Raw genomic sequence first — 27113 nt, 5'->3', positions numbered from 1 at the left:
ACTGGGAGCCTGGTGAGTGAGGACACTAGCTGGAGGACTGTCTCCTGGGCCCTCGAGGGCACGAGGGTCATCAGTTCAGGGCCTTTCTCTAGAAGAATCCAGCTCTTCCCTATGTTTTGCCAAGACCCTACCATCAACCTCGGTTCCCAGTGCCTTCCCCACACAACACTTGAGAGGGAGTTTGAGCAGACAAATGCTCCCCATGACCTGCAGCCACCCTGGCTTCATCCACCACCAGGGGGCAGTCTGGGAGTGCTGGGGTACATTTTAGAACCTACTCAGGGTCTTCACTGCTCTCTTTTTCCCTCTGTCTGGCCATGAGGGCCGACATAGATACTGTAGAAGATGCTCCCTCCCCTTGCATGTCCTTCGGTCATCTTAGGGCTGTCTTCTGGTTTTCTGAGTGAGGAGTAGAACTTTTCCTTTGGCTTCGGGACTCAAGGTCAACAGAAACGCACTCATCTGTTTCCTTCAGTTCCAAACCTTCACACTGCGGACTGGCCTGATGTGCTCCCATGCCCATTCTGGTTCTTTGACCCCCGCTCCTACCAAAGCCAGGCAGGCAACCCTACCTAACTGCTAGAAGATAAGCCTGCACGAATAGTTTACGAAGGGAGAGACTAGAGGCCATAACACAGGGAGAAACATTCAGAGTTGGTGCGGTTTGGAGAGAAGAGGGAATACAGGAGACATTTTCAAAGGAAAAGGGATTAACCTTGGTTACTGGCAGAAAATGGGGTTTAAGATTAGAGAGAAGAAAAACTCAAGGAGTCCTCGGCAAAGAGATTGTTCCAGGTCAAAAGATTGAAAGGATGACTCCTCTTTCATTTTGTCACTACTAAATGAGTAGAACTCAAACACATAAGGCAAGACATCATTCATTCAATCACTTATTCGACACAGAATGCCCATCCCAGACCAGAACCCCATACCATTGTGTGAGAGTTACGAACGTGAAAACTGTTGACCTCAGTGAATAGAATGAAAGTATGTGGAAGGTTGGTTGTGGTGATGTGCTTCTGCTACAGGTTACACACTGATGATAAGACTCCCAGAGCTCCACATAAATGGAGTAGTCAGGGAAGACTGGGGACTGGCCATGGGAGGCATCACTGGAGCTGCGACTTAGACAATGAGCAGAAGGTCCCCAGGAATGTGTGTGAGGAAGGACATTCCTGGCCAGACAGCACGGACAAGACCATCTACCCAGGTTTCCATTCTCATTACCCAGCGAAACGCTTGGCTGGGCATATTGTCATGTGGGACGTTAGAGACCCTGCAGGAATGGCCTCAGTGCAGTTCTTTCTGATTGGAACTGACAGCTCTAGGAGCACCGTATTTCACCCTGACTAGCTTTAACTGAGCATTGTATAGTTTGCTAGCATTGCCATAACAAACTAGGACAGATGGAGCAGCTTCAGCAACTGAGATTTCTTCTCTCAGAAGTCTGGAGACTGAAAGTCCGAGACCAAAGTGTTAATCTCTGAGACCTCTCCTCTTGGCCTCTCCTCTTGGCTTGCAGACGGCCACCTTCTCCGTGTGTCCTCCCATGGCCTTTCCTCTGCACGCATGCATTCCTAGTGTCCATGTGTCCAAATTTCCTCTTCTTGTAGAGACATCAGTCAGTCAGGATTAGGGCCCACCGTGAAGGCCTCACTTCAACTGAATCACCTATTGAAAGGCCCTGTCTCCAAATACAGTCCTGTTCTGAGGTATGGAGGGTTACGGCATCAATATATTAATTGGGGGGACACGATTCAGCCCCTAATAAGTACCTACTATTTGCAAGGCACCATGGGAGGTGGTATTAATAAATGAGGCCCAGCACAGTTAAGTGTAAATACTTTTGTTTCTTGGTCCATCACTTAATCAGTAGAATCATTTAATATATGAATCAGAATCAAGAAGGATCCCCATTCTAAACTCATTTGACCTTGAAACAGTTTTTCCCTTTTAGACAGCCAGCATTTTTCCATTTTCTCTGGGTTCATTGGCCTTCCTAGGGTCCATCCCTCTCTCTGCTCATGGGAATAAAAAATAATAATAATGTGGTCCCTGGGGCTGTATCCCTCCTCCCAATTTGTCACAACAGTGACAGCAGCAGCTGAGAGGGGACTGGCCACTGCTGGACCTGCTGAGGAAGGGTGACCACAGCATCAGACAGCCCTGTGGGACTCCCACTTGATGGGCCACATGGTTCAACACCAGTACTCTCAGTCCCAACCTCTGTGGCTCCTGGTCAGGCAGGCCGTCTCTCTGTCAGGATTCCAGAGCTAAGGAGTATTCTCCAAAATGGGCCACAGAATCCATGTTAGTCCAGGTGCTGATGCCCATGTCAGCATTCCCCCTGAAAAGGTACCCGCTCATGGGGTGTCTTGATGGCTCAGCTGGTTGAGAATCTGACTCGTGATTTTGGTTCAGGTCATGATCTCATGGGTTCTGGGATCAAGCCCCTCATTGGGCTCCACACTCAGCAGGGAGTCTGCTTGGGATTCTCTCTCCCCCTCACCCTCTGCTCACCTGTGCTCACTCTCAGATAAATAAATCAATCTTTAAAAAAAAAGTACCCGCTCACTAAAACATTAGTGAAAAATGTACACTTTACTGAAGATTTTGAGAAGAAGAAAGAGGAGGTTTATATTACACACCCTATTCAGTAGCTGTCTGACTCAAAAATCCATACCACCTCTAAATTTGTTTTCTCACTGCCTTCTTGCACACCTCCCTCATGGTAGCCCACCCCCTCTCCCGACTTAAGTCCAATATACATTGTAGCACAGCTCTATCCCTCAGACAGCAAACCTCACCCTTCTCAGTGCTTCCCATAACACAGTGCTGTGTTTTATTATTATTGTCATTATTATTATTATTATTATTATTATTATTATTGAGTTTGGTCTTTGAGGTGCCATCTTCCCTTGCCTTTGGCTTCTCAAAGTATTTCTTCTGAGCACATATAGTACTCTTGCCCAAGAGGAATCTTGACCCATCCCTGAAGGTGTTGCAATGGCCCCAATATTGTTACACTGGCATCCACACACAGGGGAAGGATAAGAACCATGCTCCCAACCTCATGACAACCAGAAAGGATGGTGGTGTGCTGGGGATTTTGAGGCATTGAGAGGGTGTGGCCCCTGAGTGCCAGGACTATGCCAGGGGCTTTAGATGTTTATCTTATTTAATCCTCACAAAAAACCTGCAAGGAAAGTGTTATTGTCCCCATTTTATAGGTGGGGAAGTTGGGGCTCAGAGAAGTTAAGCAACTTTCCTATGTTCACACTGCTGGGGCCCTCAGGCCGGGAAGGGCAGCAAAGAAGTCTGTCTGACCCCAGAGCCTTGAGTGCGTCATCCTCAGGTTTGAAAGGATCTTCTGTCCCTGCGCCTAAGATGATCCTTAAAACTCTTCCTCCCCATTAAGCATCTCATCCTCTGTGGACCTTGGGAATGTCACTTCACATCTTTTGTCCCATTTTGTCATCTGTAAAATGGAGGTAATATTTGCCCTGCTGCATTCACAGGGCTGTTTCATGGAAACGTATGTCACATAAACGTGTGTGTGTGTGTGTGTGTGTGTATAGCTGTATCAAAAAAATGAAGTATTATTCTCTTGATGTATGCCATTAAACAAGATCTAACCAATGCCACCACGCTTGGCTTAAACAATCTAGGTGAGGACTGTTTTCAGGATAAGACAAAAAAAAAAAAATTCAACAACATTTGAAAGGAACATGATGCCTCAGGAAATTGATGATCTTGAATTTCTCCGCAGAGAGCAGGAGGTGAGAAGTAGCCAGGAGCTCCATGCTACTACATTCTCCCTGTTCTAGCAACTGTGGACTTGGGAGCTACACAGAAACATCTTTGGAGGAAACATGGCAGCCAGCCTTAGGGCTGGAGGGAGCAGCTTACTAATTTGTCCATCCCAGGGTATGTCTCTGATGTGACTCCTTCTAAGACACCCAGGTCCTACCACGACTTGATCATCAGGACTTGTTTCTTCCTTCTGGAAAACCTGCAGTGGGTCTCTGTGATTACCGTGCTTTACACTCTTTCCACCTGGCTACCGTCATTATCTGGGACACTTACCCACACACACCCATGCGCATTTCCTTCATCACCACCGTTTGCTTCTCATGCCAGCACACCTAGTGTACCAGGTAGGCCAGCTTTTCAGTTAGGGTTTGCTGCACAACTTGTATGTTTAGAGTCCGGTTGTAAGCACTGCTGAAATCCTGTGGGGCCCCAGAGCACGTGTTCGTGGTGCACTCATCCCTGCCTTCATGTCCAAGTCTTCAATCTGGCTGGAGCTCCTCCTATTCATTCAGTCCATCCGTCAGTCTTTCCAGCAGTCATTTAACAAATGTGTATAGACGCGAAGAGCTTGGATTCTGAAGTCAACTGGTGCTTGGTTCTAATCCTGACTCTAGCACTTTTTCTGGGTGTATTTGGGCACGTTATTTCAGGGTTAGCACAAAGATCAAAAGATAACTTATGTAAACCCTTAAGATGGAGTCTGGTGTATAACAAGAGCTGAATAATTATTTGCTAGTCTAATTAATATCATTACTATGTGCTAGGCACTTGTTGGGAGTAGCCTAATGGTCTGAAGAGGAGCCCAGAGCAGAGGGCAGGAGGAACAGTGACACATCTCCACTCTGCACACTTGGGTCACACAGGAGAGAAAGTCCCTGTCCACCTGCAGGGAAGGTCAGGCGAGAGGCCAGACAGAAGTCAAGCAATCAAGGAGAATCAGGCATTTTCCAAGTAGACTGGAATGCCACTTCCAGGCAGAATAAAAAATTTTGAAAATCATTGGGCATCATTGAAAATCTTTGGACTTCTCTTAATGTGTCTGTGTGCCTGGGATGGTGGAGGGGTGACTAGAGGTCTACTGGGCAGGTGTATGGCCCTCATCCATCAGGAAGGTTCTTGTATCACACAGGGAGGAGACTGGGTATAACCTAGATGTGAGGGGGGCCATCAAAGTGCTTAAACTCTTCAGTTATGTGTTTTAAAGTCAATTCATTCTTTAAGGTTTGAAAGAATGTCTCTGATTATTCCAGGCCCCATTGATAACTCCCTTTTCTGACATATTAGAATAGGCAGTGATCAAAACACTCTACTTATCACTTGATAATATAAATATAGGGTCTTGTGTCACCCTTGGATAGTCTTAAGCATTGCTACTTGTCTCCAGAATTAGATCTTAGACTTCCTATAAGTAGAGACTGTTCCGAGTCTTTTGTATTCCCTCACTGTGCTGACTTGTCAGAGCAGAAAGGGAACTTAGCAGTCTCTCAGCTGTTCCTCTCCGTTTATGGATAGAACCCAAGCTAAGGAGCTTGAGGGCCTGCCCAAGCTAATTGTATCCAGTAGCTCTCGCTTTACCAACATATTCATTAACAACAGTTTTTGCAGCTGGTTATGACAAAGCTAGGTAGATGTAAGAAGACTATTTCTGACTTCGAAGTCCCATCCAAACGGAAGCCAATCAGGACCTGGAATATATTGTGTCTTAAAAGAAATCAGGCTGTGAATGGGTAAAAGGTTGGTGAGAAGGCCCTCATCACAGGCGTTACCTTTCTCAGGACCCCAGCACTCCCTCTCTGCCTGTGGAGTCACAAATAAAATGTTATGGGTGAGCGTGGGAGGAACCACAGCATCCGCCAAACATGGAAGAGAGGAAGTGCATCTGCATGGCTGGTGGAGAATGAAGGGACCTGAGTTTCCGAGGGAGTGGGTGGGACTGTCATACCACACAGGCAAATAACTCATTTCCCCGAGTCTTAGCTATCAGCAATTGGTTTAATAATACCTTTTCAGGAAAAAAATTAAAGAATGAGTATTTCAGGGATGCCTGGGTGGCTCAGTCAGTTAAGCATCTGCCTTTGGCTCAGGTCATGATCCCAGGGTCCTGGGATCGAGTCCTGCATCAGGCTCCCTGCTCAGTGGGGAGCCTGTTTCTCCCTCTCCCTCTGCAGTTCCCCCTGCTTGTGCTCTCTCTCTCTCTCTCTGGCAAATAAATAAAGCATTTTTAAAAATAAATAAAAATTTTAAAAAGAATGAGTATTTTAATTAGGACATATCCTTATTTTAGAAAAGTCAAAATATGAACCAAAGATGTAGATCACATGTGCATACCAAAGAGGAGGCACGTGCTTGCAGATGACCTCATTTCGATCCAGCAGCAAAAGCCAGCACATTATTGGTGGGGCCTCAGATAGCAAAAGAAATGTTCATAGAGGAGACTTAACAGGAAACCAAACTGACACGGTGACTGTGCCTCCCAATTTATGCCTGTGTGGGCAGAGATGCGTTTGCTCCAGAACCACCTCTTTCCCACGCAGTGCAACTTCAGATCCTGGCTGAAATGACCAAGCACATCCTGGCTAATTAACTTGATGTGCTTCTGCAGAACAGACTAGTAAATCACACGCATGCCACTGCCATCACCTGCAGGCTGTAATTCTCCGTGTTCCATTGCTCTAATGATGCCTGATTTCTGTGTTCCGCAATTGATTGCCATGCGCAGCATGGCAACCACATGGATTATTGCTAAAATTCCAGCTGGTATCAGAAGATAGAGCACACCAAACAGAGGACTTTTACTAAGAGGAGGTCAAGGGTAGGAAACCTTATGTTTTGTTTTGTTTTGATTTTTTAAAGATTTTATTTATTTGTCAGAGAGAACAAACACGAGAGAGCACAAGCGGCAGGCAGAGGGAGAAGCAAGCTCCCAGCTGAGCAGGGAGCCCGAAATGGGGCTTGATCCCAGGACCTGGGATCATAACCTGAGCTGAAGGCAAATCCTTAACCGACTGAGCCATCCAGGCGTCCCAATAGTAGGAAATCTTATGAAAGTCTGTTTGGCTTAAGGAGCTTTGGAGTTACAGAGCCCTGTATGTGGATCTTCATTCTGCAACTTACTAGCTATTTAAATTTGGGTTTCAATTGTCTCATCTATAAAATGAGGTAATAACCTGAAACAGACCCTTTGTACCACCCTGCATTGTGCATTGTGCTAATGCACTGAAACAGCTATTCTCCATCTTCTCACTTCCAGATTCCAACTCCCTCCCTTTTCCCCTCACTCGGGAGATAGACTTGTTTCTGTTTTCACTGAGAAAAAAAAGCAATCAAGAGAGAAGATCACATCCAACTAGCGCCAATTTCACCAGCCTGTCTGCCTCTCTCTCTCTCTCTCCCCGTATGGATCAACAAGCAGCAGGCAGAGGGAGAAGCAAGCTCCCAGCTGAGCAGGGAGCCCGAAATGGGGCTTGATCCCAGGACCTGGGATCATAACCTGAGCTGAAGGCAAATCCTTCATTCCCGGCTAAAGTCAACTGTTCCTCCAGTGCACCGGATTTCACCTCCTCCCATCTACTCGAGGACATCCTTCCAGCATTTCCCCACTCTCTTCTGCAGCATCAGATTAATAACATGCTGAACTAACTCCCATGCTGAAATAAAACCAAACCCACCCTTCATGCTGCATCCCCTTTCCCTCTCACTATCCCCCTCTAGAGCAAAACTGCTTGTGCTCACCACCTGCATTCACTCCCCCAACAACCGCCATTTTTTCTTGAAATTTTGTCAGGTCTTCACCCCTACCACTTCACTGCACCTGCTACCATTAAATAAACACGCCCCCCCCTCCTTGGAGCAGTCATTTAAGTGTCCAACTCTTGGTTTCGGCTCAGGTCATGATCTCAGGGTGATGAGACTGAGCCCTGCATCAGGCTCTGTGCTCAGCAGGGAGTCTGCTTGAGACTCTTTTCCTCTGCCTCTCCCCCCACCCCGCTCTGTTCCTCTCCCCCTCCAACTCTCTCTCTCAACTAAATAAACCAAAAAAAAAAAAAATCCCCCAAAGACATTCCCCCTAGCCCTCACATTACTCGATGTGTAGGCATTATTTGATGATGTTGGTTCTTCTCTCTTCCTTGAATCATTTTATTCCTAGAGTTTCCACTCCTTTCTTGCCAGTCTCTCCTTCTCAGATTCCTTTGTTTTTTTCTTAATCATCTTGGCCTCGAAATATTTCCTTAATCTTCTTGACCTCCAGGTCTCCATCCTCAGAGCACTTCTCTTCAGTGTTCGCACTAACTACATAGTGATCTCATCAAGCCTCATAGCTGTAAGTACCATCGATGTCTTTGTGACTCCCACATGTATTTCTCCAGCTTGGACCCCTCACCTGAATCCCAAGGCCATATACCCAGCTCCACATGAATTCCACATAAGCATTTCAAACTTACTTTCCCCAACTCAACTCTTCATCCCCACCCCACTGCCCCACACCAACTTGCTTCCTCTCCAGGACTCTTCTTTTGAGTAAATGGTCCCTCCATCCATCCACTTGCTCAAGCCCAAAACCTTGAAATCATTCTTGAGTCCCCTCTTTCCATTGTACTCCATATCCAATCCCTCAACAAGCCCATTTGGTTCTACCTTCATACTGTACCCCATATTCAACCATGTTGTACTATAACTATGGCAGGCCAAGCCAAAATGGATTCTCCCTGGGATAATTGCAAGAGTCTCCAACTTGTCTCCTGGCTTCCATCTTGCCCTCCTGTAGTCTGTTTTCCACAGAGCAGCCAGAGGAACCCTTTTAAAATTCTCTGCTCGGGGCGCCTGGGTGGCTCAGTTGGTTAAGCGACTGCCTTCGGCTCAGGTCATGATCCTGGAGTCCCGGGATCGAGTCCCGCATCGGGCTCCCGGCTCGGCAGGAAGCCTGCTTCTCCCTTTCCCACTCCCCCTGCTTGTGTTCCCTCTCTCGCTGTCTCTCTCTCTGTCAAATAAATAAATAAAATCTTTAAAAAAATAAAAAATAAAAAAATAAATAAAATAAAATTCTCTGCTCAAAACCATCACCATTAGGATAAATTCCAAGGCCCTTGCCATGGCCTGCAAGGCCTGGCATAAAGCTGACCCTTGACTTCTCTGCCCCTTTTCTCCTTCAACTTTCTGCCCCAGGCACACCCACCTTGTCAGGGCCTTTGCCTGTAGTTTCCCCCACTACCCAAATTGTTCTTCTCCAAAGTAGCTCATGCCCTCACTTCTCATGTGTCTCTGCTCCAATGTGACCGGTCAGAGAAGCCTTCCTTGTCACTTTCTAAAGCCTGGCTCCAGTTTTATTTCCTTCATGTCTCTTATCCTTACCCAAATTTATATTATATACATCTTTTATTATTTATTTACTTTCTATCTCCACCCACTAGACCTTAAAACCTTAAGGGGAAGGATTTTACTTTTTTCCACTGCTATAACCCCAAAGCCAAGGCCAATGCCTGGCTCATAGTAGTGACACAATAAATATTTATTAAATGAATTATTGAATGAATGAATGATCTCTTACTCATCAGATCACCAGGATGATTACATGAATTAAAATGTATAGAGCAGTTTCTAGCACATGGCAAAGTACTTGAGAATGTATGTTCCTTCTCCCATTATTATTATAAAAAAAATGGAGTTGGGTTGTGCCAATGTTGTCTGGAAGATAATCATTTTGTGACATCTGCTATTATCAGGGTTTGCTTCTATTTCTGTATTTTATATGTTCCCATCTGGCCTCTACTCTTTGGGGAATAATTAGAGAAAGTGTGTTCCTTTGAGCTCACTGCTCAGACTTTGTTTAACTTGTAGGCCTTTCTTTTAAGCTACCCACTTGAATAAGAAATGTTACATTGGCTTCCAAGGCAAATTCTCCAACTCTGTAGGCAGGCAGGCTCTGAAAGTCTGACACAGTTTCCAGCCACATCCCACAGGACAAGGAAAATGCTACAGGTGTCTTGGCATCATGCTAAACTTCAAAGGAACACAGAATACCATATATGGAAGTTTCTGAAGGCAGAAATAAAGCACACGAGCACAGGAGGGAGACCAGACTGGACGTACGTAGGCAGCACCCCATGACCTTCCCTGGCCTAGCAACAGAGTCCACGGAGTCTGTCAGAGGAGCCTTAAAAGGAAGTCTGCTGCTCCCCTTTGATAAACAGCTATGCTCCTTTATTATTTTTAAGAAATTTGAAATATATAAAATAAGGGAAATAGCTCCCCAAAAAGCAGATTTGCTTTCTCACTGCACATTCTTTCCCGCTCTCACTGTCTGCCAAAAGTAGTTCTGTCCCCCCGAGGGTGAAGGGTAAGCTCTCCTCCATTCCCTCTCCATCACCTGTCCATCACTGCCAATGTGAAGAATGGGGGCTTAAAGGAAGGTAAATTTAATTCTGAACCCTGGGCTTGACTCACGTGAGCTGTGTGACCTTGGGCAAGTCCCTTAACCTCCCTCAGCCATTTCTACAGGAGTAAAACAACAGTGTCTTCACTGGATGGTTGGGAAAATGAAGAAGGGTCACCTGGGGATGCACCTGCTATTATTATAATTAGGATAGATGCTTTTGTTCCGCTTCTGAGACAAGAGTAGCCAATTTATTGAACCATCTGAACTCCATGACAGGATTTTATTTTTCTATATGATGATATTTGCTCTGATAAAGCACCCTCGCCCTGGGTTGCCAAGCCCACGACAAAATCTTAGCAGATTCCTTAACTTCCTGGTCACTTTACTAAAATCTGTCCACAGTAAAACTCTAGTCTTATCTATTTAAACCCCCCTTCCTCCAGCACCAGCCCAGGCAATAACTGGAAGGATGCGAAGTAAGGAAGGTCTGTTCTTCTCCTTTATGGCTTTCTGGCCCTCACCCTGGTGTGGCTCTGTCTCAGTGAGTGCTGTCTCATGCCCGCTCTCACTTAGCTTTGCTGGAGATGGAGGGTCCTCTTCACAATAAATGCAGGGCTCCCAAGGATGCATGACCCTGCTCCCCTATATCAGTCAGGATAGGCTAGGTTATGGTACAGTAATGAACAACACCAAAATAACTCACCAGCACCTCCTTCTCTTCCTTCTTTGGTGGCTATAGCGCCTCTGGTGGGTTTGGGCCATAGGGCAAAGGGAAAGAGACAGTGTTCTTGGCCAACCCACTGTTTCTGACCTTTAAATATAGGGTGTTGCTGGTCTCTGGCTAATGATGCCTCATCGCTGGCTAAGTGGAGCTCCTCTAGAGGGCCCCAACAAGGCCTCCTCCCCAGATGGCTCCCTGAAGTGGGGAGCTGGCTTCACACAGCCACAGCCAACCTCACAGGGGGAAAGAAGTAAAATCCAGCACATGGCAGGAAGGTGGGGAGAAGCGATGTATTGCTGTGTACACACAATAGATACCCAACTTAATGGTTTCAAACACCAGTCATCTCTTTAGTTGATGGTTCTGTGGGCTGACGATTTGGATGGGACTCAGCTCGACAGTTCTTCTGGTCTCTTCTAGACCCTTATATTCCCTGCAGGGAAACAGGGTAGCCCTGCTTCGGTGGTCTTACTCATGTGATGGGAGGTGACTGGACTGTGTGTCTCTCATCATCCTTCAGGCTACATTGGGTTGGTTCATAAGGCAGTTTGGCAGGTTTCCAAGAGGGAGGACAAAGCATGCAAGGCATCTTGAGGTCTGGGCTTGGAACTGGCTTAAAATTTCTTCTGGCACCTTTTACTGGTCAAGTTCCCCAAACCAACAAGATCCAAGGAGTGTGGAAACATGCTACCTTTGATGGGTGGGGCTGCAAAGTTACATTGCAGAGGTGAATGGGGAAGGGAAATGGAGGAAAATTATAGCTTTTTTGCAGTCTACCCCAAGCACAAAAGACCACATCTTCCTGGTCTTCCGAGGAAGAGGTTGGAGGGTTGACGCAGAGGTGACGCGGCTCGGCAAGGCCAGATCAGCTCATCTTATGCGTCCTGGAGAGGTGTTTGACTACACTTGATCGGGGCCTTTATTAGACTCGTGTGCTTAGCTCCTTTTTGTCTGCAACTTTGGGTCAAAGACATTCCAGACGACAGGCAGAGTCCCCATGGATAGTCAATGACAAAAGGAAACTACCTTGAAGGTAAAGTGACCTGTTGCAGGTCATGCAGCTACTAAGTGCTTTATTCCTTTATCTGGGCAAAGGGAGAAGTATGCACAAAAGGGGTGGCAGTGAGAAAGCATAGTAAATACCACAGACTTTCAAAGGGCCACTGTAGCTGGCGTGGACAGAGCAAGGTACACGTTGCTACAAGCTGTCATGGGGACCCAGAAGCTGCCAGTCCCTGGAGCCCATGACAAGGAGCTTTTCTTTAGATTTAAGAACAAAGGAAACCTTGTGAAGGATTTAACCATCAGGCTCACATGCTCACATCTGTATTTCCAAAAGACCCTGCTAGCTCCAGTAAGGCTGGATTGGTGGTGCAGACCGCACCAAACCCAGACCTTTCAGTAATTAGTTCTCCAAACCCAGGTTTTAATTCTTCATAAGTTCCAAGGCAAAGGAGAAATGATCCAGTTTGCCATGGCCGAAAACAAGCAGCAAGGCAGGGAGAAGAGCAGAGAAAGTCAAACAAGTAATCCCACGCCGTGTCCTCCGCAAACACACACACATCCACACATATTACTCATCCATATGCTTCAGACCCAAGCAGGCTTGAGAGTTTCTGGTTCCCGTTCTGTGGATAGTTCACCCAGATGGATTCGAGGCAGACAGTGGCCTCTTCTGCTTTGCCATGTATAGAGACAAGTAGCTGCTAAGTGACCATCAGAGAGAAAGACTGGCAGAGGCTCTGGCATGGCAGACACAGCCATTGAGCCCAGAAGGTCATTCACCTAATATTTCCAATGATTCCGATTCAGAAGGCAAATGGTGTCAAAAGTTCAGTGTCATGGGACACTTTGACAGCACATTGGTAGGACCTCAAGGAGGCGGGGAGGAGGAGCAGGGGCAGAAGCAAAGGCACCTTGGGGCCTCTCTGGGCAGTCTGGCTCAGCACGGGATGGAGAAGGGACTGCCACATACCCTTTAGGCATTGACCTTGCCCACCCACACAGGGACATTTGTGAGCCTCCTTGGGGCGGAGGGTGTCAGCTGGAACAGTGCAGTGCCTGGAGCAGACCTCACCCCCCAAGCATGAGTCTGCATGATCGATCGTAAGAGAGTGTTCTGTCATTGCATTGCAGCTCCAGAAACTAAAACGATCACTTTCTTTCAAGACCAAGAGTTTACGGAGCAAAAGCGCTGACAACTTCTTCCAGCGAACCAACAGTGACGTGAAGCTGCAGGGGGACATGCTGGCTGAGGTCAGCCCCAGCTCCAGCCCACTCCCCACCTCTGGAAGCCTGACATCCACACCCACCAGGACCGGCCTGTACCCAGGGGCTGGCAGCAAGGCCCACGCCTTTCAGGAGCATATCTTCAAGAAGCCCACTTTCTGTGATGTCTGCAACCACATGATCGTGGGTAAGGCCTCCCCCACCCCTACCTCCAGGTCCCCGCACCCCCGGGAAGGACAAGGGAGAGTGGTGTAGCCCGAGTCCAGGCCCCAGGACAGATTCTGAGCCTCAGAGATGTACATGAGGGCAGGTTGTTCGGGAATGTTCTGGAGAACGATCGTTGTGCACAGGGAAGGGAAAGCAGGACTGGGCAGAGGGAGAAGTTGGATGGTGATACAGTTGCACCTTCAGCTAATCCCCCAAGGGCCCTGGACAGTCATCTGCATTGAGGCTAGAGGTCTGGGCCTTTGTAGCCCTGCCTCACCTCTCACTGTGTATAGGCAGCCCCTGGGGAGAGGGCATAATCCTGGACATAGCAGCTCTTTTCAGCCAAGGGCAGTGGGCAGAGAGGGAATCAGTGGGAGGCAACCAAGACGCTGGGCAGGTGGGCACGGAACACTTCGGTACCGCGGGGGGACCTGAGTGACACGTCACAGCATCCACTACAGGGCGCATGGCACTGTCTTTCTGGGGTAGCCTGCAGAGGGAGTCTGTGGCTGGGTGAACTATAGGGGAATGACCCGGACAGACAGGCGTGGGGGGGATGATTCTGGGGGAGGCACTGAACCGGGCAGGAAAGGTGATTGAGCCACCATTACAAGTCTGGACCAGGCACGGACTCACTCATGGTACCTCAGAGAAATGGGGGCAGCCTGAGAGTCTTAGGGGTTGTGCCCAGATGAAGAGAATGATCCATAAAATGTCCCAGCTACAAGGAAAAAGTAGGCCATTCAGAGCCACCCGCACAGAACTTCCACAGTTCATACTCTTCTGCCTCTCCAGTGTCAGGAACCCAGTGACCAAACAGATGGAGGAAATCATAAAAGCAGTTTGGGTGGGATTCAGAGTGAGTTTAAACCAGTTGTTTCAAGAGCAGCACTAAATCCTGGTAATTGACCAGTGGCCACAGAACACAGGCCTGTGTTTGCTCTCAGGGGGCGTGAGGATGTAAACCCCCCCCCCCACCCCTCCACCCCAACCCCTGGTTAGGAGAAGTTTAAGGGTATCACGACTGGAAATGAGGTTGAAAAATGAAAAATGCAGGGCTGATCCAGATCCAGATGTGGACTGTCTTCCCGAGATGGTGCTGACCCTCCAGAAGTGTAGCCCATCGAATTCCTGGAGCGCCTGGAAGCACCCTGAGGCCTTCCCCACCTTGTGGCGCCCGCTCACAGCCCGGATGCCACAGCGTCCGGCTTGGCGTGAATGCTTCAGGGAAGGACACTTTTAAGATCAAGCTGGGCCCAGGGCCCAGCAACGCTCCGGGGAAAAGCCGGTATGCCCTCTAGTCTCGTCTTCTAGCTCCTCTACCCTGACACATGCCTGACACACACCATCCAGCCCCCCCGTTTCCCCTCCAGGACCAGCTTCCTATAGCCTGGCATCTCTTCTGAGGCTGACTGTTGTCTCGGGCCAGATTCCCTAGAAGCACAGCCTGAGAGGGGAGTTGGGTGCACGTGATGGGTTGAGGGGGCGCTCTCAGGAGAAGGGAGAGGGAGGAAGCGGATTGGGGCAGGGAAGTTGCTGAATACAAAAGTGGTCTCAGTGGGCGTCTTACTTCAGCCAGCTCTGGAGGAGCGCTGGCGCATGGGTCGCACAGCTGGTCCTTCCTTGAGGCCAGCCTTTCGTAGCCTACTCTCTGTGGGCCTCCCTCCTCCTCCCACGACGGAGGCCCTTTCAGAACCCCCTGGGCCAAGTGGCTCATGTTCTGTTGAAGGCAATTTTCTGGAGAAAGGGGTAGCTGTGAGTCATTAGCAGCCAGTACACACACCTCCGGTGTATTAGTGGCTTTTTGCTACTGTAACTGAGTATCACAAACTTAATGGGTTCAAACAACACAGATTCATTATCTTATACTTCTGGACGTTGAAAGTGCACAGTGGGTCTCACTGGGCTAAAATCAGGGCGTCAGGAGCTCCATTCCTTCCTGGAGGTTCTAAGGGAGAATATACGTTCTTGCCTTCTCCAGCTTCTACAGACGGCCCCCACCTTGGCTTGTGGCCCCTTCTGTGTTCAAAGTTGTAATGGCAGGTTGCATCTTTCTCACACCACCTTCTCTCTGGTCCTGACTCTCCCTCCTACACCCACCTGGATAATCTTTCCATCTCAAGGCCACCTGATTAGCAACCTTACTCCCTTCTGCAACTTCAATTTCCCCTTGCTTTGTAACATAACATGTTCTTTGGTTCCGGGGATTAAGAGGTGGACACCTTTAGGGGGCCATCCCTCTGCCTGTGCACACGCAGTAGGGGTATCTGGGCAGAGCATCGACAGTGTCCACCACAACAGTAGAAGAAAACTCTGGTTGAAGATCACAGGACTGGCCTCTGTTGATTCCTTTCCATCCTGGCTTTGATGCCAATCATGTGATTGTGGCACTCTGATGGCTTTCACACAGCTGATGGCTGTGTCATGTCACATGGTGAGAGGCATTTCATTCAGAGTGGGCAAAGAGGCACCTTTCTCTTCAGTGCACAGAGTGGGGACAATGCTGACCCATGTTTTGCTTGTGGCTACTCCCATGACATAATTAGCCTTTCCCTTTCCAGATAAAACAATGTAAGGGATTGAGGATAGTAGAAAGACCATGTGCATGGAATCAGGCTGGACTTGAACCCCATGCAGCTGTGTGACCGAGTGCCAGTGACTCACCTTCTCTGAGCCTGGGTCCTCATTTTGTATGGAGATGATAATACCACCCTCAGGGGTTTTGAATGGATTAGTGAACTGGCAGAGGGGAAGTACCAGGCATGAGTACTTGGTACAATGAGCCCATTGGAGTTGGTATTATCACCATCATTATTAGAGGAGAAAATAGTCATTACTCTCCTGAAGCAGAGAAATATATTCAGAGGATAAACCGAATTAGTTTTACAGAAAAAGAAATTAAACTTAATAGGCATAAATAATGGGAAAAAAATAACATCCAGGTAACAAGAAGTAATTAGTCCCTCATGTACATGGCAATGTTTTAGGTGCACGTCAAGGATTGTCTATAATTCTGCATTTCATATTTTATGAGGGACCTGGAGAAGCAGGTATGTGTCTGGAGGAGAGTGATCAGAATGGTGAGTGGTGTGTCAAAATAAAAGAATGAGGAAACTCTGGGAGTTTGGCGTGGAAAAGATTTAGGATGTGCGGCTGTGTTTGAACGTACCATGTTGGAAGAGTTAAGAGACTCATGCAATGTGGCTTTAGAGGGGAGGGTTGGGAACAAGGGGTAAAGTTAAAAGGCAAATTTCAGTGAGAATATAACCACTTAAGCCATGCACTTGACTGAATGAATGGCTTTCCTTGTGAGTAGTGCGTGGTTTAACTTGTGTCAGGCAGAGGTCATCTGAAGGTCTTTTCTTCCTTAATTATCTGATAGTCTTTGAAATGTTTGTGCTTCCCAAAGAAGCCAACGTCTGTCATCACTGAACTGGGACGTATCAGTGGTTTCCAGTACAGCCAGGAAGGCGGGATCTTGTCGTTCCCTTCACCCCTGGCCAAGACCCAGTTAAGGGGTGGGATGTTCAAACGGGGAAGCAACGTCTGCCCATCTAGCGACCATAAACACAAGGACTGTCCTCATCTTTAGAAAACCGTATTCTATTCACACTCACTTTCTAGTCACGGTCATTCACGCTCTTCCTGTGACCAAGCCCCATTTCAGAGCAGTGTTTGTGTCACTCGTCGATTCCACAGTATTGCTGGGTAACGAGTGCTCTCGAGCCCCAGCACTTAGAGTAGCTTTCTTTGACTCTTACTCAGGCTTCCTTGGATCAGCTGGGGTTGGGCTGCTATCACATGTTCTATTGCTCATCTCTTACCCTTTCCTTGGACAAGTGGGCTAGCCGGGGTGTGTTCCTCCCATGGCAAGGACAAGGGGAAACATACCGAGCTTTTAAGGTCTCAGATAGGAGGTGACACGCTATCCCATCTGGTGGCATTCCTCCAGAGTGTGGGTAGGCCCAGCCCATGACAAGGGGTGGAGAACTACACCTCCAATAGCAGGGACTGCAGAGCCACCTGGCAAAAGACATGGGTACGGGAGGGGTGAAGTTGAGGTCAATCATCCAACCTACCGCAGTACTGAGGGTGACCTCTGGATCATTGAAACTTTTTTGTTGGGTAGATGGCACCAAGTCTTGGGGCTGTCCCACCCTTCCACTCCACTTCTCCATCTGGAAGTGATGCCTCGAATCTGACTGTGAGCGTGGCGGGAAGAGGGTCTCATGTCCCGTGCTCAGGATATGGAGGCAGCTTGGCCTCCAACCTCGTTTTCCTGTCTGCCTAGCTGTCTTCCAAGTCTGCTGCGTCACTTTCAATTCCCTATAAATTCCCACCAGGCCTTTTCAAGGCAGTGCTATTCATAACCCTTAAATAGGTGATGATGTGTCTCTATTTTAAATCTCACTGTGACGAGTGTGAAAAGACAAAGGAACGTGTGTTTTTAAAATGAGTAACAGAAATGAGTTTGCCTCTGAGGAACGTCACAATCATTATCCTGGGGAGCGGGGGGCTTAGAAACTTCTCAAGTACCAGCCACAATTTCGAAGGACTCCATTTTGAAAATCACAAAAAAGATGCGCCCTGTGCTAAAGAGAACCTTACTATATCTTCCCCCTTATTAGAATTAAATTTATATCCTAGTTGCCATTTTATCTTTAAAAAGACAGAGGGGAAAAAAGAGTCAGCCAGGCACTCTGCTCTTTTCAAAGATGAAAGTGAAGGAAAGCAAGCAGGCTCCTTCTAGGAAAGAGGAAGGAGAATTAGTGAAGAGCTCTATGTGAGGTGGGAGGAAAGGGGAGAGGAGGTGAAGAGAGCAAGCAACGTGTGAAGCAGAGACTGGCAAATGTTCTAACTTCCCGAAAGGAGGCAGGGGTGACGCTGGTCGGTGATCCCAGAGCACAGTTGATCTGCCCTCCTTCCCTTTCCTTGCTCTTCAAATTTAGCCTCCTGTCTCCACAGGTATTACCTGCAGATTTGCTTGCTTCAAGCCCCAGCTCTTCTTCATATCCCAAGTTCTAGGGAAAGGCCACCTGCTGCTCTCCCCTGAGAGTGACATTTTAGAAAATATATTAGAGCAGTTTTTGTTTTCCTTTCAATTGAGAACCAAAGGTTATACAATGATGGCCAAGAAAAGTCAAAAGTCATGTGTGAGGTTCCTAGATGATGGATGTTTGTTTAAAAATAAAAGGAATCTGGCATTCTCACTGTCTAGGATTTCTGAGTTGGAATGGACACACAGAGTTCGGTTGACAAGCCTCACATTTGTTCCTCGCCTGACTGCCTGAGCCCTAAAGCTGGAAAGGCTACACATTTGCCACAAGAAAGTGACTAAGAAAAGTAGACTAGGACCCCAGTCTCATTCCCTGGCTCTAAGTTTCTAATTTCCTCAGCTCTTTCACTCTATAACTCGTTCCCTGTTGCCAGCTTCGCCCTTCCCCTTGGATTTGCACCTCCCCCACCAATGTGGCCCCCAGGCCCTTGGGTTGAGCAGGCACTGTGGCAGGCTCTTCTGCAAGTCTAATCTTGCCTCCAGGACATGGCTACCCCTTATGATAACCTCCTTAGACTGGCCCTTTCCAGAAAACTTAGCTATGCAAGCCAAAGATGGTCAACCCAAACTTCCATGGAGAGACAAATAGACAGTTAGGTGTACCTCAGCCCCAATGCTGGAATTCCCAGCCTTTGAGTCAAGAGGACTGAAGACCCAGTCTTAGGCTAGGAGAATCCTCCTGGCTTGATGGGCATCCTTTATCCAGCAAGCAGATCCACTCTTCTAATCCTTAAGCCTTGGCGATGGGGACTGTTATGGGTGGGGACTCCTTTTCATTGTACATCAACTTAAATGTATTTCATCTATGGCACCCTCATTTCAGGAGAGCATTGAATTTGCTTGTGGTAATCTGCCTCTCCTTGAAATTTCAGAGACTTGAACAAGCCAACATGCACTATTAACATAACTGACTCAATGTATGAGTCTACTCCATCAATTAAGGAGGTTTTTCCAAAGGACTCAATCCTATTTACTGTCAGATACATTGTTTCCATAACGATTTTTAAATTAACTACATGTTCTTAGTTAGCATCCACTTAGAAGACAGCATGTTAAATGGGCTCATATTTCCTAAACAAATATTTAGCAAAACAGCTGGATTTCATTGCTTACAATTTCAAGTTGCTTACAGAGTCACTGCACGAAGAATCATTCGCTTTCAAACTCTCCAGGTGGCAACCACAGAGGAAAGTAATAATGACTTTGTTTCAGGTCAGCATCCCTAAAACAGAGCCTGAGATAGAGATGCTTGTGAAAGTGGTTTTTTGTGGGGCGTGCCCTCAGGAGAGGATTCAGATTCTGCTGCTCTCAGCAGAAGAGGCAGGGGAAGGAGCCAAGCAAGGATGTGCCCTCGGTTGGAGTTGGCTTCAAACTGATACCACCCGTGGGGAGCTCTGGGACACAGATTGCTATTACCTAGTAGTCCCACCTTGGGGTGAGGGGGCCGGCCTGTATCTCCTGTCACTCAGTCTTCAGAACGGTTTATTCTCTGAACAGAAGCACCTGTGAGCCATTAGCAGCCCACAGTCACAACATCAGCATGATAAACCAGATCTGGACAAGGCACCAGCAGCATCACGACATCTGTAAACGTAGATGCAGTATAAAAACATCCTCCATTATGAATGAATATAAAATGCAGAGGGACCTTGGCATTGTACCAGTAACATTGTGTTACTATCATAATGAATGGTAATATGGTAACATTATAAGATGAGGAAATATTACATTACACTGAGTCCAGGACCTTTCTGCTATGCTCTTGTTTGACCACTAGTTTAACTGTTTCCTGACCTCATCTGATTGCTCAGAAAAGCCATAAAACCTTAACCAAACCTTGAATAGAAAAAAAAAAAAATCATACACACATTCATACATATGTACATAAAACTAAAAAGACAAGGCAGTGTTTGCCCACCAATGAAGTTGTCTCTTGATGGGAAAGGCCAAACAGAAATCAAGGGGAATATTGAAAAGCAAATGTCAAATCTGTGTATTCTCAGAATAGAATTAAAACTCTGAGGTGCCATCAATCACTCAGCCAGACAATTGTTTTAGAAGTTGTACAGCTAATAGATAAGAAAATACAAATGCTCTCTAGAAGCTTTTTCTTAAGTTTCAAATAGATCCTTTCCTTTGGGTCATGGTATGTATCCATGTTGAAATGCAGTACCCAGACCTCAGTGCTTTGTCGGAGAGGATTGTTCACTTCTGGTATTTTGACTGCTTCAAAGTAGCACTAACTTAACTGCTACTTTTCTGTAGAGGACAGAATGGTAGTATAATGCCCAGTCCAATAGAGGTAATTCTTTGTCTTCTTTGCTCAGCTGACCCGCGTGAGAGAATCCTGTTGACTCTAGTAACAGAAAGTCAGTAAAACTAGCGCACAAGCGGGGTAAGGAGATTGTGATCCTACCAGATGAGGAATGTTTGCAGGACGTGGCGACGTTTGGCGTGGAGAGACTTTGGGGAACATGGTCAGTGTCCTCAAACGGCTGAACAGATCTCATCTGGAAGAGGGTTTAAACTCACCCAGTGTCCCAAGTGCCCAATGATGGAAGACTTTAAAGGGGAGAGCTTCTAAAAATAATTCCAGAAGCTCTACAGATTTGGGGAGTGGGGGATTTTCCACAATAAAGTATATGTTTGGAAAATGCTGTACACTGTATTCCCTTTGGATATTGACAGCACACGTTAGCATTTTGAAGTCCTGCTATTCTGAAAACTACTGAGTGTTATCAGTGGAGAACAGACAGTGGATCAAATGGATTATAACTACAGAGTTCTCTCTCCCAACATCTACTTTTCCCTAATTCCACTTGGCTGTTGTTTAACAGTTTTTGGCTTGTACCTCTTTAGTGTACATAATTCAGAGAGCCTTTTCAATGCTTGCAAAGGCAAATTCATTAAAGAGTTATTAAGACTTCAATTCAGGTCCAGTGTTCTCAGAGAACATCGCACCCAGCGCCTTTCAAGGAAAGGGGCACAAAATACTTTTAAGCTAGCGTCTTCTGTCAGCTTCCTAAAATGTGATGCCTGCCGCCAGGTGCTAAGGATTTTATGAAATCTCTCACTGGAAATTCCTTACATGAGAAAGTAATCCACATTCCTTCCAGCAAAGACTGAGCAGAAATGGATGCTGGTGGGCTCCAGGAAAGGTTTTTTGGAGTCTCACACAGAAGTAGAAGCAACTAGGGTCTAAGGGCTAGTGTTCAGCTCTGGAGCATCACATGGGGCCTGCACATCATCACCTTTTTAAAATGTAAAGATCCTTGATCAGAGAGAAGATAGAACAAGAGGAGGGAGGTGGAGAGGATGTTACCATATTTCTCACCACCCTCCCTCAGACATCCTACTCCCTGGGGAAGGTCCTAATAAGTGTTTTTGGAGCCCATTTTCAGTGTGCTGACATTTTGCCATTCCTTGTGGAACATCCAAATGCCCTTCTTTCCTGCTTCTCTCCATCAATTCTGGTCCGAAATCTATCCAGAGCCAGTTACAGTGCTTCCTTGAGTTCTTTGGTGACCACTGTTTCTCTGAACTTGCGTATCATTCCTCAAACAGACTAGACATCGGTAAGCAACTTGAAGACATGACCAGGTCTCATTTATGTGCCCGTTCCCATGGCAGCTGGCACACAGCCGGCACACACTGAGTATTTAGAAAATGGTAGTTCGTGGGTGGGAAAAAGACCAGTCTGCCTTCAAATACCAACCAACAGAAATAGAAGCCAACTAAAAACAAAATAGGAGGGACGCCTGGGTGGCTCAGTCGGTTAAGCATCTGCCTCTGGCTCAGGTCATGATCCCAGGGTCCTTGGGTTGAGCCCCATGTCAGGCTCCCTACTCAATGGGGAGTCTGCTTCTCCCTCCTCCTCCCTCTGCCCCTCCCCCTACTCATGCTCTCTCTCTTTCTCTCAAATAAATAAATAAAATCTCTTAAAAAAATAGGGGAAGAACATGGAAAATTCCTAATCCCTCTGAAAGTTATTTCCAGGTATATTGAGGCTACAGCCTGCCTAAAAGGAAACTTGACACAGAAGCCCTGTTTCCTCCTCCGTGATCTTCCTCTTCATTTCCCCTTCGTGTTGCATATTTTAACACAACGTTACTCAGTGCACAAAGGGTCATAACAGGGATATCTTCTTCATTTCGAATTATATCCAGATACAAATAGAGTGCCATCCCATTCTGTCTAATACTAGTGTCCTGAACTCCCACTGTTATGGTCATACTTCCACCTTAGTTTGGTTTTTGTTTTATATTTGCCTTTACCTACTTTTGACTTTAAACGTTTTTGGTCATGTTGTCTAAATGCTGCTTTTGCAAATAAACATAATTGGATTTTCGATTTCCTTTATTCCCCAACCTGAATTTTTATTCTAAAATAAAAGAGATTTATGGATTCGTATTCATTGCTGTGAGTGAAATATTTGCCTTTCCTTCTTAAAGGAAGGGAAACAAGAAACTATTACTATGTAGTTTCTATTTTGTGTTTTCTGTGTCCTTCCATTTCATGTGTGTGTTAGTCATGTGTGGTTTGTGTGTTCTTTCCTTTTATAACCTCCTGTGTTTTGGAAGATATATAATATACTCTTCTCCTACTGATTACCTTTGAATAAACACTCTTTATTCTACATTTGTCAGGTTATTAAAAAGTAAAAATAAATCTGGCATTTTGATTTCTCTATTATTCCAGATAACTTACCAAACCTTTTTTTAAAGATTTATTTATTTATTTTAGTGAGAGAGAGAGAGAGAGAGAGAGAGAGAGTGAGCATGAGGGGAAGGAGCAGAGGGAGAAGGAGAGAGAAACCCAAGCAGACTACATGCTGAGCACGGAGCCCAACATGGGGCTTGATCTCACAACCCCGAGATCACTACCTGAGCTGAAACCAAGAGTTGGACACCTAACTGACTGTGCCACCCAGGCGCCCCATAACTTAACCAAACTTTTAACCCTGACTCAAGTATGCCACTCTTGTTAATTCAGACTTTTATTGTTATTCCAATGTTTTACAAGTCAGACCTTTGAGAATAAATATTAAGATAGATATACATTTTATAATAAGATTTATACATCTATTTAGACATTTCTAGTTTTAACTGATTTCAGTATTTACCACCTGTTCTGTTGTTACATGACATCTCTACTCTTCAGCTCTTGTTTGTTTCTCGGTTGTTCAGTGTGTATTTTCACTACCAAAAGCATATGGGAGTGAATTGCCAGGGGCCCCACTTGCTTGGCTAATGAATCTCTTGCAGATTGAGGCAGATTGGTGAGCAACTCAGCGCTTCTTGTAGTTTCTATGAAATGTCCCTCAGCCGTGTCCTGTGTCTCTGTCTCGCTGCCCACTCTGCTTCCATTGAAGCTAGTGGTACACCCTCTCCTTTCCTCTCAGTCTGGAAAGTCCAAAAATCTGGGAATTGCTGCTTTATGACAGTAATTAGATCATCGGGAGTGGCAATTCTGTCCGGTACCACCTCTACTAGATGGTGACATTTTATTTCTTGCTTCCCTATATCCCCTACACTATTCTTCCAGGGTTTTGTTTTGTTGTTTTGTTTTATTTCTCCTCTTGACTCCTTTATCAAAGTATCAGGATTTCTTGTATTTTGTTGTCAACCCAAAGCAAATGCTGTTTTTAATTGTCTTTTGTTTAATATAGTATAATCCTCCAAAGTGTGTCTTTCCCTAAGGCATTGTGGAAAGAGGGCAGGTTATGGAATGCGGTCACGTTCATTGACGAAGGGCAAGTGTGACAGCATAACTTACAGAGGATGAACGCTGTGGTGCGTGCGTTCTCTGCAGCGTCCTCAGCACCAAGCTGTAGGGGTTGCTCAGTGCAAATTTATTAAATGAGTGAATGAATAGATAAACGAGTCCTCAACCAATCAGAAATAATAGTATCAGAATTATGGCTAGGATCATTTTTGTTATACACAAAGCAAAATATTCAGAAATAAGGTAGAACTGCAGGTAATCTCAATAACCATGTGTCCTTTAGACACTGAGCACCAGCTGTGCGCCAGGCCCAGTGCTGACATCTCACATCTGCATGAATTCAAGTGAGGAGCCTGGGAGGTAGCAAAGGAAAGGGGATAGACGTTATCCAGAAACTGGAGGAATTGAGAAGGAGCCCTTGCCACTTTCAGCTGAAGGCACTGGGCCTCCTTCGGTGACAGACTGTGGTGTTTGGTGGACAGGGTGGGTTTAACAGGCCTCGCGATGCTGTCACTAGCCTTCCAGGGCCTTCCCCCCACCCCCATCCAGGGGACCCAACTGGCATGTCCTGAAGCCAGATCACTGTTGGGAGAATATTTGAACCCCATTTGGGGACCAGTTTGGGGAAGTCAGGAAGCCAGAGGAACTATCAGAGTCTAATTTGTCTAGACATGAGTATGAGGTTGGTCATACTTAGGCAGATGTTCCTAAATCTGTTTTTCATGATGTACACATAGGCTGGTATTAGGAAAACATGGACACTGCCTCCCTCCTCTATCCCATCCTTAAACATCTCATGACTAGGAAGAAAAAGAAAGGGACCAAGTGGTGAAGGAAGAATCTTTATATGCATAAAGGTCTCCAGAAAATAAAAATTTCTCAAGTGCCAGATACTGCCACTGTTTAATCAGTGTTACAAAGAAAATGTGAGATTTTATTCCTGTGAAGTGTTTATTTTACTAGTAATGGACCAGAGTCTTACATGTTACAATCTGGGGGGAAAGTCAGACAAAGGACAGAGACTGTCCGTCTTAAGTTATAGATCATGATGTCTGCAAACGGTTTGGTGATTTCTTGAATCATGGCATAGCAATGATCTCCCAGAAGAATAATGTTTTTTGTGCCCCAAAGAAGAGATTTGTATTTTAGGAGCCTTTTAAGATCATAATTTAGCAGAAAGAAAGGGCAACACAGGACAGTATTTTCCCTGTGTAAATAACCCACTAGAGCGGTGGAGTGATAATTTCAGGTGGTCTTTTGTTTAATTTTTAGGCCTTCCCTATGTATCACCAGCTAGGTATAGTAATATCATAGCAAATATATTCTGAATATGTGTGTTTCCGTGTTCTCCCAAGACCCACTGTGCTTCATACATTTTCTCCTTGACCCATCCACCAAGAAATAAAAAAGGTGCCCAGGGCAGAAGGAAAGAAGGAGGAATCATTGAAGGCAGAGTTTGAGCAGTCAGAAAGTGGACACTGCTGTGAATCCTGGATATGCTTTGAGAGTTTTCTAAAGTTGAAGCCGCAGAACCTTTTCCTGACTATGATGCTGCTGATTCATGCCTTCCTGCTTGAGGTTCAGACTAAGCCATGACAGACAAATGTAGAGAGGCCGCCTGCCTTTGGACCCATTGTTAATTCTGTGTTTGGAGGCTGGGGAACCATGGGAACAGGCCATCTTCAGGTGAACACGGGCGATGCAGACCTGTTGGAAAATGTGTAGCCCGAACTTCATTCAGCCGCCTTAATGGAGAATGTTCCACTGACCTACTTTAGAATGGTCCCGTTGGTTGTCAGCCACAGTGGATACTGCATCATAAGATGACAGAACTAGGCTGGTAGTAAAATATAGGGCAGCTCCTTGTGTGTGTCTGGGGCTCAAAGCATCAAGCAGGGTGTGGTGTGTGTGTGTGTGTGTGTGTGTGTGTATCGGAGACACCTGTGCATTGTGACCTAGTTACTCAGGACTGCGGATGGGGTGGGGGGGGTGAGCAAGGTGGGGAGACCTACATGGCTAAATACTACTAAAGCAATTTCTTAGTAGCTTATCAAACACCACCTGGTTGCTGAAGGAGAAAAAACAAAGCATAGACTGTTTTGTCACATGCTAAACTTACCTGGAAAGAAAATCCAAAAGCCTCTCATGACCCTTTCCTCCACACCCCAACAACATAACAACAAACAAATGAGATGTGGGAGTGCACACATGTACACACCACGCACGCATTCATACCTTCAGTCAGGGAAATGCGTGCTTGCATTGCCACAGCAAGAATGTTGTCTGAAGAATTCACGTCACTTCAGCCTGCCCACGACATCCAGGCACCACCTTTACCCTGTTCTAAGGCCATAAAGAGAAGTAACCAGAATGACTTATTAAAACTGAGGAAGGACAGTGAACCAGCCTGACTCAGTTTGATCCAGAAGGCCTATATCACTTTGCATGAGATCAGCCTACTATCCCTGTTTGAAAAGGACATTTTAAGGAACACTTTCTGGGCATCCATTTTCTTATTTTAAAGATAGAAATAAAAAATGCCGATCTGGTAGGTTTGGTATAAAGATTAAATGAGACAGTACCCAAAAACAGTAGTGTCCACTTATAGTAACTTTCCTTGCTTCTCCCTGTTTCCTCTCACTTCAGCAGCCAGAACTTGGCTGCCCAGATGCCTTGGCAATGCTGACATGCTTAAATATGTCCACAGTGGCACAGAGCAGCTCCTTTCCTCATAGAAGATGTCACATCACTGAGGACCTCTCCTGTTGGGGCAGGTGGCACCTGCATGCTCTCAGCTCCTGGCCAGAACCTCCAGGCCATCTTTGACTCCCCTGGCCCCTTCATCCAGAAACCCCATCCATGCACACACTCTGTGACTTCTCTGTGGTCAGGTCAGGCCCCTCTTCTCTCCCCCATTGCTCCCACCCCAGCCCAGGCTTCGTCCAGCACATCTCACATGAACTGTTTCAAGAACTACCCCAGTCATGTTC

The 27113-nt window shown here is 46.3% G+C and overlaps 1 protein-coding gene across 1 annotated transcript in view; it reads left to right on the top strand.

Annotated features, from left to right (window-relative positions):
* The window catches only part of STAC (SH3 and cysteine rich domain), a 150607-nt gene that overhangs the window by 46531 nt on the left and 76963 nt on the right, over nucleotides 1-27113 (top strand). The window contains exon 2 of the mRNA XM_032409236.1: nucleotides 13044-13323. Within this exon, the coding sequence (XP_032265127.1) occupies nucleotides 13044-13323 (280 nt within the window). The remainder of the gene's footprint in view (nucleotides 1-13043; nucleotides 13324-27113) is intronic.

The sequence above is a fragment of the Phoca vitulina genome, unplaced genomic scaffold (assembly GCF_004348235.1).
Source record: "Phoca vitulina isolate PV1807 unplaced genomic scaffold, GSC_HSeal_1.0 scaffold10, whole genome shotgun sequence".
NCBI classification, from domain to species: domain Eukaryota; kingdom Metazoa; phylum Chordata; class Mammalia; order Carnivora; family Phocidae; genus Phoca; species Phoca vitulina.
This window is presented reverse-complemented; position numbering and strand designations above follow the sequence as displayed.